Raw genomic sequence first — 15,197 nt, 5'->3', positions numbered from 1 at the left:
ATATAACCCGAGGAGATGGGGCATTACTGATCAGGTAATGGCCAGGGGCATCAGTCACAAGCCTGAGCGAAGCAAGGGTGTGAACGTAAGCCCCTGGGGTATTACCTAACCGGTAATAATCCCCTGCTCCGTTTATATTCCTATTGGTACCCCAACACATTGTACTGGTTTACTAATGGTGCGTTTATCACAAGTTGAGAGTACGTGTTTGCAGTTTCTCAACTCAAGATAAAAACAACAAATCAAGATGGCCGCCATGGATCAGGGCGAGAAGGGAACTAAATGTATTGACCAGGAGTGTGGGAGCCCCTCTACTGAGCAGGAACATGGGACAAATACCCGGTTCTATGGAACGTGGACCCCTTGCTCACTCAGCCTTAGAGAGGCTCAGCTTCACCTCACTGAGGAGGCCCAACAGGCCGAAACACGTGTCTGGGGTTGCTGATGGTACTCTTGTTCAGGGCAGAATTGCCTAGCATTTTGGTGCTGGACTGCCCCTGTGGGTGGGACAAAGACTGATATGCAAATGGGATATTTCTACTCTGAAGGGTGCAGTGAACTTAAAATGTGGTTGTAGGCCCTCGGGAGTGGATGAAATTCCATAGAACAGAGTATTTAACCCATGTTGTTACTTAATAAAAGGGCCCCCACACTCCTCTGGGGAACTACTGTTCCATCTCCCTTTCCAAGACGCCCATTGCCAGATCAGGGAGGGAAGCGACAGCATGCATGTTAAATGGGATGGGATGGGGTGTGGGTGGTGGTGAAGATGTGGAAAAGGGCGGTGGGTGTGGGGGGAGGGGTCAGCAGATAAGAGTGGCGTGCTCTTACCCGGTTCCCGGCGTTGGAAGATGATGGCCTCATTTCGGAGGGGGCTTGGAACTGGGTTCCGAGTCTACTCATTGGCTGGGAGGCTGCCACACCCTCTCTCTGGGTACTCATTTTTTATATTGACAGCTTAGTGGAGGAACGAGCAGCATAGAACTGCAGTTTGGTAGGTTTAACAGAGAATGAAAGGAAGTACGTTAGCTGGAATGATCACGAGAAGTTTACTGTTTTTTTTTTTTTTTTTTTTTTTAGTTTAATCAACATTGTGATATCTTATTGCGTGGAGTGGCTGAGCGGGACTCTGCTCCTTTACCAGTATTTCAACTTGTTTAGCACTCTTTGGGAAGCAGCTTATTCTCAACATTGCTGATGAGTTCCCAGCAGCTTATACAATAACGTTGAAATGTCATTTGTTTCATTAATGCAGGCTCTTATACTGGTGTGAGAAATGTTTCAGTAACTGGTATCCTTGCTAAAGGTCAGCGTCCCACATGAACAATAATGGACTTGTCTCCTTGCTCTATGCTTCCTTGTCTTCTTACAGTTGGTTGGACTCCTTTTAATTCTACTACTGGGCATTCCAGCCGTGCTTTTTAAAGTTGTCAGTCTTCTGCCCTTAGGACTGGGTGAACTCTTTTACACTACTCTCTGCAGGAGTTGGTGCTGTTGAGACTGGACATGATTACTTCCTCATCCACAATGAAATCTGCTTAATTCCCTAGGCGAGCGCTTGGCCCTTAATTTTGGACAGCAAGACCATTACTGGCAGGGTCTACCCACCACTAATTTATTGCTATTCGCATGCTCGAAAAAACATACGCGGATGAAAACAAATGTTTAATAAAAGGTATTTTGCTACTTTGCCTTGGGCCTGTGACGATGCTTCTGTGAGAGGGAGTGGCTTTCACTGTATATTATGACGGCTTAATAAACACTGAAGGCGTACCCCCTTTAGGAAAGCAGCATGTCCAATGAACCAAGGTAAGTTGTTTGGTATTTTCTAGCCTTTAGCTCCCACGTGCACTTGGTAAATTCCCAAGGAAGGCTTGTACAAGGCTGAATACCCCCTTTGAGGAAGCCTTGCCAAGTGTTTAGTTGCGGTGTTGAGACTTAAGCTTTTACCCGTACTTGGAAACTGAGGTGTTTGAGTGGGTAGCTACAGCTCCGATCTGGAACTTACAATGGCATTGAGCAATAAACTAGAATGGATACACCCATTACCATGTCTCTGGACTCGGAAAAGGAAATCCTGTGATTCTAGTGTGGCGGTACTACTGTAGCATGCTGTAGACTATTGGGCTGGAGGGTAACGGGATAACTTGAAAGGCAGAGTTGCAGGGCCAGCTAGTGTTGCACTCGTGGGCGGGGCTTTTGTTTTAGTATCTGAAGAATCTGTAGTGCTACCTCCTGGAGTGTTTCTTTGGAGTAAGCGTCAATGGACACCAGTGAACAATGTTTTCTGCGGCTTTTGGGAAATGTACACCCCCACTCCATCCTCTCCAGTCTTTATTTCCTCAATCTACCCTCCCCATGGTAATGCCCATTCGCTTTCAGGTTTGATTTCACCATTGATCTGCTTTCCCGTGAACTTTGACTCCTACTTTAAAGCAACTGGACACAGCCTCAAATATAGCCTGCGCATTTATACATGTTCATTGTAGCTGTATTTGCATAAATTTGCGAACGCCATGTAAAGTGTAATTTGCTTAATACAACATACGATGCTTGTGTTGCTTTCATTTGTTTTCTTTTCAGTCTAGTGTTTGCTACTTGAACTTTTGTGCTGCTTTCTTTTATTTGTACTGAAACACTATTGCTGTTTCTTTCAGGATCTTGGCAAACAGGAGAACCTTGCAGATAATAATTTTGGCAACGAGTATAATTTCTCAGGTGCCGAAGCAGAAACTTTAATGAAGGACGTTACTTCACATCCGGGTCAACCCCAGGATAGCCACTTAACAGAGGTGTCATCTTACACTTCTGGCACGGACAAAAATATTGATAACATCCGTGGAACTGGGCATATATTTGCACCTCACGCTGCTCCTGCAAATACGAAAATATTGGAAGAAGTCACGAACTCTGGACCATTCGCAGCTCCGGGACAGCACAGGGCTTTTCACCAAGATCATTCCTCTGTTGGTGGACTTACAGCTGAAGATATTGACAAGGCTAGGGAGACTAAAAACAACGCTGAGAATAAGCCATACAAGCAGATGGTAAGCTCATTTATTTTAAAATCTTGTAAAGGAAACGAATTTAAGAAGCAGGAAATAAACATCAGGAAATGCTTACTGTAAAATATTTAACCATGGAATGTTGGTCAAAGCTGGAAGTATTGTTCAGGAGTCCTCCATAGTTAGTTTTCCCCTCAATTTGGCACCTTGTAAGTGAATAATTGTTTTTTGCGTCAATTGTGAATGTCCCATAAGGCATCTTGGTATACATTGGTAAAGTCCTTTCTTATGTAAGAGCCTCTTTCATTTGAAACCAAGCACTTGGGCAATAATGTCTCTGGTTGGAGGGGTGGGGGGAAGGGGAGAGGCTGGATATATCTTTGTTTGCCCGTGGCAGTTCTAAATATGTACTTGTAGCACCACATACTCTGTACACTTCGTCTACAGCTGGACCATTAAAGATGATGCCAACATCTTTAATCACTAGTTTATTCCAGAACCAAAATTAGGAACTGCTTTGAATGCAATGTACACATTTGTTTCTTGTTGGCTTGGGCTTTGCAATTTGGCAGTACTTGCCTGACTGTCTAATGTACTATTCTATATTCTAAAATGTTTTTGACTAGATCACCACAATCCTTCCCCTAAGAAATGTGGCCCCTCCCCGACCATTGACATTCGGCACAATTTAGTGTAGTAGGAGAATACAGGGCTGGTTGATCTTTGAGACAGGACGATTGGGCAGAAAGTCCAACAGAGGAAAACCTTGAGAAGGTGTAAAGGAAACGGGCACGGTGCAGGCCCTCGGGCTGCATGAAGTCTAGTGGCTTTAATGCCTGTACTGCCTCACTTAAAGGTTGCTACCCAGGTATGAGGAAGCATAGAGCTGCGTGAGAAAGGCGGCAGCAAGTCACACTTGTTGCTCAGGGAGGAACTCGAGCTCTAGCTCGTCCATCCATACCTTGCATTCCTGAATCGCATCCCTCCTCCATGGCTGGAACATCCCATGGCACATAATGTTACCCCCTCTGATCTTCTGTTGCCCACAGCGACATGTACATCACTCTGGTGTGAACCTATCTAGGAAGCAACAGAGTTGAGCTTTGCCCCAGAAATTATGCTGCGGATGTAGAGGGCTGCTCTGCTGATCTTAAGAAGGTACACCCATTTGGGAGGGACTTGGGGTAGGTCGCTGGATGGAAACTCGCTAAGGGCAGGAGGTAGAGGGGAAACTAGAATGGGAGAAGGCCAGCAGGCAAGGTGAACAGCCTCCCTAGGAGAGGATGCAGGGAGGTGGTGCTGGCATATAGAGGATTGAGTGGAAAAGGTGGAGGAAGAGTAGAGCGAAAGCAGGGGAGATGTTGAGAAACGGAATAGTCGATGCTCATGTAGAAACAGAGTTTCTACATGAGCAGAAGCCCAAGGTCCAGTTACAGCAAGGACTGGCACTGATTTCCGAAAGGAATTGGGCGTTCGGGGGGTGGAAGGAGCTGGGGCAAATGGGCCTTAAGAAAAGGCAGTAGATGGAGAAGTAAAGTGAAAGGATTGAGGGATAGAACAGATTGTATTTTAGGCCTTTGTACTCACAGGACAGTGAGAAAGGAAAAACCCATTGGTATCTCGCACCCTTATCCTTCAGCCACTGAGTGATTGGAGCGAAAAGACTTCTCCTGGTCAAGGTGAAAGCGGACAAATCCTGGAAAATGGAAATGTGGGTGACTTTTATTAGGCCCTCCTTCCTCGCCTTGTCAGGGATCCAGGTCTTTTCTCAGATGTAATGGAAGTGGGCAAGAACAGAGCTGGACCCCTCTTGCTCCCTCCGGCTCAATGTGCATGGTCTATGGTGGGTTCTGCTGTCGTGTCCTCCCCAAATAGTTATTACATCGTGGATAGTCCTTTTGATATCGCTCTTTCCCTCTTTACGGGAATCCAGAAAATCTAAGGTAGTTGCGCCTTCTCTAGTCTCAAAATGGTTCATTTTCAGTATCATCTCCCCATGCCTCAAGTTTCAAAATCCTTGTGTCCATTTGGGATTCCAGGATTTCCAGACGTTTGCTTGGCTTCAAGCCCCTGCATATCTAGACGATTACCTATTGCCGAACAAATCCCTTTTATGTCCTGTAGGAAGGCTGCAATGTCCTTCTTGGTGTACATGGTGTCAGCCATGGTATCTTATTGTGGGCTGAAAAAATAGTGGAAAGTGCTGTCGGTCGTTAGGTGAAGCAGTACTACTAGAGGGATGCACTCCAGGACATCAAGGTTGAAGAACCCCATTCTTCCCTGCTCCTCCAGCATTACATTTGTTATGCACGCTATTGGCCCTCGGGCATAAAGGCACAGACTAGGCAAAAAGACAGTACAACAGGAAACCAACACTAAAGGACACAAAAAAAGCAGAATCCCCAAGAGGCATTAACTGGGTCCCCTGCAAGAGATGAAAACACGACATTGTATCAAAACTGAATAACTAAGAGTCGCATGGTGATTCCCGAGTCCTGGTGAAAACCAGATTGAAAAGGTCTCAGGAAAAAGAAGAGTTGAATTCTTAAAGACTTGAAGAGAATTTAGGCTCCTTAGTTTGACGGGCAGTTTATTCCAAAGGGAAGGCACCTTATCATTAAACGCTCCATTTTCTGCTTTTGAGGTCTTACATCTGGGCTGAATTATCAGATTTTGATTTCTTGATAGGAGTTCTTGGATTACATTTCTCTTTTTATATGGTTTTGTAAATAAGCGGGCATTACTTGTAGCCTGCATTTGAATGTAATAACCAACACTCTAAAGAGATCCGAGATTCAATGGGAAGCCAGTGAAGGGATCCCCTACCCTCTGTTACATGGCTGTGCCTGGGAAGTCCTAGAACTACTCTGACCGCCCAGTTTTGAGCTACCTACAGTCTATGCAGTTCTTGCTGACTAATGGCCAACAGTAAACTGCAGCAATAGTCCTGCTTTGCTCAGATTATTGCCCTGGCAATTGTCTCAGGACTTTCTTGAGAAATCATGGGCTTCAAGTGAGCCAATAGTTTAACATAATATACTACACCAGCCACTACTGTTGAGACATGTGCCTTCCTGCTCAGTGTCAGGTCCAGAGTTACCCCCAAAATGTTGGTTTTTGGTAGAGGATAGATGTCATCTCCCAATTTAAAAGAGCTGTAAGCTTGATTTAGAGAATTTAATGCCTTAGAGCTACCTACAATCAGCAACTCTGTCTTGCTTCGGTTCAGGGCTAGGAAATTATCCAGCATCCACCTTTCAATCAATGAGAAGATGCGATTTACCTCCAACTAGTCTGTCTCATGATGACCACTTAGTGAGATGACACATTGAGTGTCAACTGCGTAGTTTGAGAATACAACCCTTGCTTACTCTAACATGAAGGGGGCCATAAACAAGTTATAGAGGCAAGGCGACATGCTTGCACCTTGTGGTACCCCATACAGCTACCTCCTGCATTCTAGGGATGAGGATTGAGTGTTCAATTAAATCAAATGCCGCTGATTGATCTAATGAGATAATCGGGGACAGACCACTTCTGTCCATTTCTCCCAAAGGTTTAGTTTTCAGCTCCAGAAGAGCAGTTTCTGGCCCATATTTTTTTCTGAAATCAGACTGGTTAGGGTGGATAATAGGATGTAGCTCCAAATGCTCAGCCAACTCACTGTAGGCCACCCTATCCAGAATTTGAAGTAAAATGGGCGTGTTGGAAATGGGGTGAAAATTGATTGGGTTATCCATTGCCAAGCCCGGCATTTTAAGAATTGGGGTAACCATAGTGGATTAAAGCTCATCTGGTACATTGCTTTCCTTCAAAGAAGGGTTTATGAAAGTGTGTGTGAGGGGACTCTGGTGACTTGCCTCTGAATCTTCTCTGGCTGTGCCGCAAGGATAACCAGCTCTGACCCTAGAGCCCTCCGCAAAGATAACCAGCTGTAGCCCAATGCCAGCTCACTCCAGTTCCAGGTATGCCAGGGGCACACATCGACCTTGATCGTGTGGCAGAGGGGTGCCAGCTCCCCAGGTGGTCAGCCCCACTCTGACAGGGCAGGGGGCGGGATGTGGCAAGGGCATGTGTAAGCCGGAGAGGCTGAGACCCCTGAATACAAGGCAGAGCGGCCCAAAGCAGTACTCGATGACAATAAATGGATGGGCTGGTGACCGTGCAGCGAACACAGACGGGTCACAGCATTAAGGGGATGGGCCCCTGGGCCAGACCAAAACCACTCAAATCAAAGGAATGGAGCAAAAATCCACCAGAGGGCTGAAGCCTCGCAGGGCCATCCAAGTAGACCTTGGGTGAGCAGTGCGAGGATTCGGCTGCGGCGGCCTCAGCCCGTGTCCCGATGTGCACCAGTCAAAGCTGCTCCTGCAGCAGCAAGCCCAGCCGGTGTTTGCTCAGGAGTCTGGACCACCAGGAAGGGGTCCTCACCACCGCAGCTTGCCCTCCTCGCAACCTCTTGGGGAGCAGTACTGGAGAACAGCCTCCCCCCGCCCCTCTCTGCCTCTGGCTCACCTTCGCTGCGACAGTCCTCATGAAGTGGGATACAGGGCACTGGCATGGACAAGTCCTTGTTTGAGGGAAAACTCTGGGCTACCTCCCCAGGGGTTCTTGCCACACCAAAGGGCAGGGCTCACATGTCCCATTTTGCGGCCTTAGAGCCGTGGGATCACATAGGTACCAGCAGAGCTCCTTCTTGGACCGAGAATGATAGTCCGTGCAGGTTTGCGGATTCCGGGCACAGTTGGGCTTGAGTCAGGTCGATCCTCTGGGATGCAAAGCTCAAAATCCAATTCGGGGGGTGGTTGGGTTAGGGGTGTGCAAGGTGGGGCTCAAATCCCCTTAAGACTGGCACTATTGGAGCAGGATGGATTAGCCAGCCATCTACAGCATGCCACCAGGTGGCTCTCCTGAGTTTAAAAAAAAAAAAGTTCCCTTGGATATATGCTTTGACCGAGGCCCACAAAATACTGCTAAAAATAGGGTGAGGATTAATAAAAATAAATATTTAGATGTGATTCTTTCCTTTCCCATATGCATGAAAGCAAGAATTATGGAAATCTGAGCCTAATGAGTAGTTGGCAAATAGGAAAATGGAAACTGAATGACCATCATATCCTAGAAAGTAAGTTTAACCAACCATAGGAATATAATTAAGACTAATCCAGTGTGTGTAACATTTGAACATGAAACAACTATAATACTGCTGTCTGATTTTTAGAAAGAGCCTCGCCTCTCAACCATCTAATAACCAGATGTATGACTATTGAGTATAACAATTCACTTATTTTGCAACCGACTGTTGCTATCATGGCCATCAAATCAATGTATCCTCCGTTATGGGGTCTAAATGAAAAAGGCCAAAACATTTTGTTAATGTTAGTTTTGATGTGGATGTTGCTTTTTTGGGGATATTTGTCTAGTGTATGTTCTTGTGCATTAGGATGTGTGGTCTTTGTGGGGTCATATTTGGTGGGTTATGCTCTGTACTAGGTTTGTATTTGAATCTCAACGATTTTCTCTGTTTAGAACAGTCACTCCCCAGATGAAGATTTAGAGGGAGGATTTGAGGTACCCATAGCTTCTTGATAAAGGTTTTTCAGATCTTCAAGATCCGGAAGAGTTAATTATTTAGTTATGCCTTACTTAGTGACCAACATCTTTGTAGGATGTAGTAGGTCATATTGAATGTCCCATTTTTCTTAGAACTGTTAAAGAGCAAGACATTCTTTTGTCCATCGTCGCTTTAGGGTAGTCTGGTGAAATGTTTCGGTCCTCATTGTAGACTGGATTGTTCTTCACCAATAGAGCTGTGTGCCTTAAGACTCAAAAAGCAATGTGTCTTGGAGGATTTATTTACTCGGGGCTGTATGTTGGATTCTGTGTGCCCTCCTAGTCCAATGTGGGCTTGGACTGTACCTGGTACCTTAGGAACATAAAGGACACAATATTACTTTCGTATTTTGCTGCCTTATTTTCCTTCCTCTATGCCAAAGAAGTGCACATTCTCTCCTGTTAAGATCGTCCCAATCTGTGGCCGTGGAATCAGTTCATACAGTCCGTTTCAGATGTTCCATACCTTTTAGTCTGGCCAGTAAGTTTCAGGGCACTTTTGCGGCTCTTTAAGTCTGTTACTGTGGTTTTTGTCTGTATGGTTTGTATGTCGGTTGAAAGGATGATTGAGCCAGGTCTTGTTTGCAATTCTCTAGTGAAGCTGTTAAATTGGACTTGGTATTTTCTTTAGAATGGTCTCTTGTTGCTTGAGCGGGAGGCAATGGTAGAAGTAGATCCCTCACTTCACTTCCGCATGCCTGACTGACGGCGGCACCAGCAATTAACTGCATAATACCCGACCATGATTAACTTGCCACACGGCGTCAATTGAAAAACCCTTGGGGCAGGGCAGCACAACTTCACCCCGCCACCCTGCCCCCTCCCCCCTGTTTTCTTTACTTCAACCTGCCTCGAAGGACCCTCCAGGGTCGAAATACGTGTCGGCTTACCACCTTTAGACCATGTGTGTATACTACAGAGAATAAAGAAACACTTTTTGAAACTTTGCATCCAGCGTTAGAATCTTCTTATTCTTAAGATTCACAGAAAAACCTCTTTCCAAGGTAACCAGGACTTTCCACGATTTCCATACAAGAGGTGTGGGGTTCACCTCTTCCCACCTGTGATCTTGCACAGAGATATTGAGACCATCAGACCAAACACCGAGCCTAGCAGTGGAGTGTTAATTTCTAGAGGCCACCCTTCACTCTTTTTCAATGGTATAATCGTACTTGATTGTGGCCCAAATTGACCTTTGCAGAATGGACTTATTTCTTTTCTCGCATTCTTTACAAATTTTGTGTCAATTTAAATTAAATATAGATGTGGGGTAAGGGAATAATAAGTTAAGGTGGGGCGAAGTGGGAGGGTGCGTGGGGTCTCTTGCACCCCCCACCGCCCGTATTTAAACAAAAAAGAAAACGAAGATTTGGTCAATTTTGAAACAGTCTATTTCTTTATATCAAATAGACCTAAACCTGAGAAAATACCATTTCACGTGTTAATTCAAACATTAACCGATTAGCCAGAATGGGGACACTAGGATTTGTATCTCAAAAGTGTGCAGTCCAGTAAAATAATTGATCTGGCCTTATAATTCATTTCTGTGGCACAGTTCTGATGGAAAGAGTATTATTCCTTGATTATGCACCAAATTAGTGGTGCATGTTGCATAGCGGTCAGCAAATATGAAGAGCCCAAGAAATGAATGCACAAGGCATTCATAGATGGCCACCAACTAGTAATATTGTCCTTTTATTTGTCTCACATCCCAAATGAGAAGTCAATTCAGTATGCGGTGGCTCCTTTTGTGGCAGTGAAAATCATTTTCATCCCAAATCAAGATTTAGCTTTACTCGAACGTGATTGTCCACTCCCCAGCTCCTAAACTGTGTTTTTAAACATCCGTATTTTTCTGGAATCTGCAGTTCTGTTTTCTGTTGTCGCAGACCACAGGCAAAGAATCCCAGTAATTGTATTTCTTCCTGCTCCTATTGTGAGGAGTTCTATTTCGTTGCTTTCTTCAACTAGCCAGCTCACATGCTTGTAGGTTTTTATGGAGCCTTTGTCTGCATGATAGCAGTTATCAATGCATGTTGGATGGATTTTGACAACCAATATACAGGGGGATTAGCTTTGTCTTTGGGTTAGCTTTCCCTTCTGTCGTGATAACCATGAATAGGGCAGGAAGATTAGCTGTGAAATTGGCCACTTCAGATCCCACTGAAAAATATGATGCCTTAGTTTCCCCTAATTATGTAACCTGATTGGCAGTGGATCTAAATATCGTGTTGGCAGCAAGATGCAATATTTTCCTTTTTATGGACTTTGATGGACAACGTTCATGGTTTCCTGGTCTCATTTCGTCACATGGCATAGATTGCAATCTCTCATATGCCAGTCTAAGGACCAAGTTTCCATCCTCTCAAAATAAGCTTTGCTAGATATTTGGTATGTGTTCTAGAGATGCCACTTTGTTGATGGTACGAGAATAGATGGCTAATTTGTAATGTGTGCTCTGCGACCTCTTTGCTGTGCTGCTTACTGTATGTTTCCCCATTTGGCAGGATTGTATTGGTGCAAGCTTATTTAAGCATAGCTGCCGGCTAACCCCAAAAAATCGGTCCTTTCATCCACCTTATACAGTCCAGCAGCATTTATACATACCAAAATGTGTTGTGTGGTTGGTTAAAAAGTTGTGACTAGGTGAGCTGTCTGACCTGGTAAACTTGGTAAAAATCCATAGGAAGTATGGATGGATAACCCACAGTAGGTAGTCTGGGCATGCAGGATTAAGGGCTGGAACCCTTTTGCAATGGTGCAGATGGGCTAAAACGGCGGTGTGGACGGTTGCCCAGAGAATTGCCAGTGGTTCAGATTCATTCAAAGCGTTCCACCCATCACTTTTTGGTTGTAGCATGCAGTATTAAGATCGGGGTGTGAATGTGCAGTTGCCAAACATTGGTTTTGGAGTAGCATTTAAAAGGAGTAACAGACCTACAGAGAAGCAACATACCTGTTAGGGAGAATTCTCTGTTAAGGCTAATTTCCCAAACCTAGTGAGTCCCCCAGCAGCTTTGCTGGATTTTTGGGTTTTATTTTTTTTTCTCCTGCCAAGAGCGAGACACTTTTTCTCCCACTCATAGACATGATTTGAGATATCCTTTGATTTTTGGATGTGTTTTATGGGCTATGGGGTCTTTTACTCCATAGGGCTTCATATGTTTTTGGTATATGTGTTACACAGCACCCTGCGTGTTGTAACACAGTGGTGTCATAGTGACTCCCAAACATAGACTCCGTACCCTGGGACTGACTACTGTCTCCCAGGGCATGTAAAGTCACCATTGGCTTTACCAGTCCTAAATTTTGAACAGAACCAGTACAAACCATCATATTGTGGGCGTACTGGTAGGGGCAATTCGATTGCCCCTGGGTCTGTTGTTCGAGGGGGCACTGTCCAGTCCCCTCTAAGCGAGTTTTGGCTGGTGGCAGTGGATACTACTTTTTATATTCAACCGCAAATATATTCCTATGGTATTTTCCCATTGTTCGAGGCTAATACTTTTTAAAATGGCCTCAAACATACCGCCTGTTTATTTATTTAATATTAATTCACCGGTTGGTATTTTTTGCCAGAACTCTGTTCCAAAATGGCGTTTGTGTTCGCTTCTGTGATTCCAACCCAAGTCGAGACCTTTGTTCCACTTTTTGGCGTGCTTCTCCACAGAAGCCTCCAAAAGTGATGCCACTCTGTCTGGGTACCACAGGGGGTGTTGGAGGGGGTTTAGGCACCCTGGACTGAGTTGCTTCGGCAACTCAAGTCGCACTCTTGTGTGATTGGCCCAGTGGTGAGCCGCCCGGCTCACCACTTTGCATGTTTGAGTGACAGCTAGGACTGATGAATGGAGGTTTTCTGCATAAAAGCAGGGCTTTGGGGACTGGGACTTCAGACGTCACCACAGGACCAAAGAATCCGAAGAGGGAGAAGGTGAGCTGACCTGCAACGACACCACCGGTGGAGCCCTGCTGAACCGACTCACCACTTCTTCCAACAACAGAGGAGATCTTCATCCCGAAGAGTCTTCTTCCTTTGACTGGTGGGGATAACCAGTTTGCCCGCGTTTTCGCCTTCCCGGATCATCTCGTGGCCGCCTTGCCTGTGCCAAGCACCCTGGCAACCGGGATACCACGTTTTTCCACTACCGCAAATAAAAGGGTAGTACCTTTTAACCAGAGAACTCCACTGCTGGTTTTTTCTCAGGCAGTGCAACGACCTTCAGCTTTCCTCCACGTCGAGACCATCTCTTCCTCTGGACGACGCTGCGACTTGCACCCGCTGGAGGATTCTCTCCACTTTCAAGGTACTGTCCTCCTGGCCTCCCTCGCAACGGTCTGTGTGGGGTGTCTCTTAAATCCTCAATTTACCACTTGGGTTGGCCTTAGGCTGGCTAACTGAACTTTTCTGAGCTGAACTGATTCCTTTTTAAACTCTCCAAGACTCTCCAAGCCTTTTAAACTGTGTGATCTTGGTTGCACTGGTGTTCTACTCTCTCCAAGAGGGAGCCTGGCCTCTGAGCTTTTTGCTCACAAGTAGACTTTGACTTTCCTGCCTTGCTGAGTGCGTCTAAAGTATTGTGTTGTGTGCTGTTTCTAATTTCTGCCTTTTCCCCTCCCTTTTTCTTAACTTATTGGAGTGCCATCTTTAGTTAAGCGCTCACCTCTGTCTGGAAATAAGTGGTGTTAACTAAGACTTGTCTAATAAGGAATAAGGGATGTATATATATTAAGTGACTGTGTTTTTGAACTTGCTTAAATAATAGTGCTAGAGTGTTTCTAAGTGTGTCTTTAAATAAATAATCATATACTTGATACCAAAGCTCTGGTCAGTGTTTGCTTGTGCTACTGTATTTTGGTACCTATCTTGTATACTCTATATACTATCTAACTCTTCTTGAGAGAAGTCTGGCTGCTCAGCCACAGCTACCAGGTAAATCTGGGTGGTACAGACTGCTACCAATTGGGTTTACTGCCAACACCTGTAGTCTTAAGCCTTTTGCAGTGGTCCCTAAGGGAACTGCACAGGTTTCTGCCTAACAATACCAGACATGTTCACCCTCAAACAGGCACATAACAAACAAAAAAATGACAGAAAAAACAAAAGGTAACATCAGACCAACAGGGCCCTGGCCACCCGTTTCCACTGACACTATTCCACGAATATGTTCAGGTCGGTGGTACCACCAGAGGAGGGCCTAAGGGAGGAGTTCTAATAAAGCCTGACTGGACGAGGAACTTTGACGTCATGTATAATTATTGGGTGCATGCATTTGTGGACTACAGAAAGATCAGATACACATAGGCTAGTAAATATTTTAGTATGTGTATTACTTGCTGAAACCTTTTCATCCAGCTTCACATTTAGTGACTAAAATACTTGCACTTCACAATCTTACCGGCCGGCTCTGGGTGCTGGCTTACAAGTAGTATTTAAATGAGTTTATTACCACCAGCTATGTAGTTCCCTTATTGACTGTGCCCTCTTTCCACCCCCTGCCCTTCAGATAAACCAGTAGTATGGCAGGGACTAAGATAGCTGATTCATGAAATAAAGCAGTGATGTGTAGGAATCTTGAAGCATCTCAAGAGCAGAACAGTGCTTCCTTATTTTGTAATAAAACTAAAAACATATCAGGAGCAGTGTTCACAAGGGTGTGCAGGAATAGTCCAATCATGTACATTACTGTCTTGAACGCTCGTACTCTAATGAAATTGCCTACATATGTATTCAGCGCATCCCATGCTCTGGTAGGTATTTTTATCAAGATCCCAGCATTTACTTTCCCTTTCATCTTTCCCTTAAACCTCTTTGGCCATGGCTCTCCGCCTCCTTTCACTTGGAAGACGCTTGTTGTGCGGGTTGCCATCCGAAGACCACTCAACCCCTTTATCTCCTTAACTTTCTTCTCTAGGCTTTCTAACACTTCTCTAATCTCTGCTTAAAAAAAAATAATACAGATCATGCACTCTCCCCTCATCCTAGTCTGTTCCAGCTCTTAAATCCTATTCTAACCTTACTGTAACCTATCGCTCTATCCTCCCCTTTCTGATTGTGTCTTGGCCCAGTATTTTTCCACAAATTTCCCCATGTGTTTTTCCTTTCCTGCTCTTTCTTCCTTCAAACCTCTTTCTGACTCTTGACACTGCTTCCTCACACTCACCCCACTTTATCACCTTCAGATCCTCTTCCTTCCCTTGATGAAACAAGTTTTTCTTTGCTTGCTCTTTACTTTGACCTTTAGTTTCATTAGCCTCAGCTCTTTGCTTTTACTTTCAAGCATGCTTCTATTCACCATTTAACTTCTTTTCCTGCTAATTTCCACACTTTCTCTTCTTCCTGATCCCTTGAAGGTGCTGGAACATTTGTTCTATTCTTGGATATCTTCATATTTGGATCAGCCCGCTTTACTTTGTCATCAATCGTGCTTTTGGCCTCTAAATTGTGACACTGCTCTTCTGTCTCATTCTTTCTGCTAATCGCACTGAGCATTGCCATCTTCCTCAATCTTTCTGCAGCATTTGACACGGTTTATCTGGTTCTGTATTTAAGTGATTTCTTTCCCATTTATGTGATTATAC

General features: G+C 44.8%; 1 protein-coding gene across 1 annotated transcript in view; it reads left to right on the top strand.

Moving 5' to 3' along the window:
* COQ8A (coenzyme Q8A) overlaps positions 1 to 15,197 on the top strand; it is a 1,433,786-nt gene that overhangs the window by 196,954 nt on the left and 1,221,635 nt on the right. Inside the window, exon 3 of the mRNA XM_069608680.1 lies at positions 2,658 to 3,047. Coding sequence (XP_069464781.1) covers positions 2,658 to 3,047 — 390 coding nt within the window. The remainder of the gene's footprint in view (positions 1 to 2,657; positions 3,048 to 15,197) is intronic.

The sequence above is a fragment of the Ambystoma mexicanum genome, chromosome 4q (assembly GCF_040938575.1).
Source record: "Ambystoma mexicanum isolate Mex_15411 chromosome 4q, UKY_AmexF1_1, whole genome shotgun sequence".
NCBI lineage: Eukaryota > Metazoa > Chordata > Amphibia > Caudata > Ambystomatidae > Ambystoma > Ambystoma mexicanum.
Note: the sequence above shows the minus strand (reverse complement) of the source record. Positions and strands in the feature narration are given on the sequence as shown.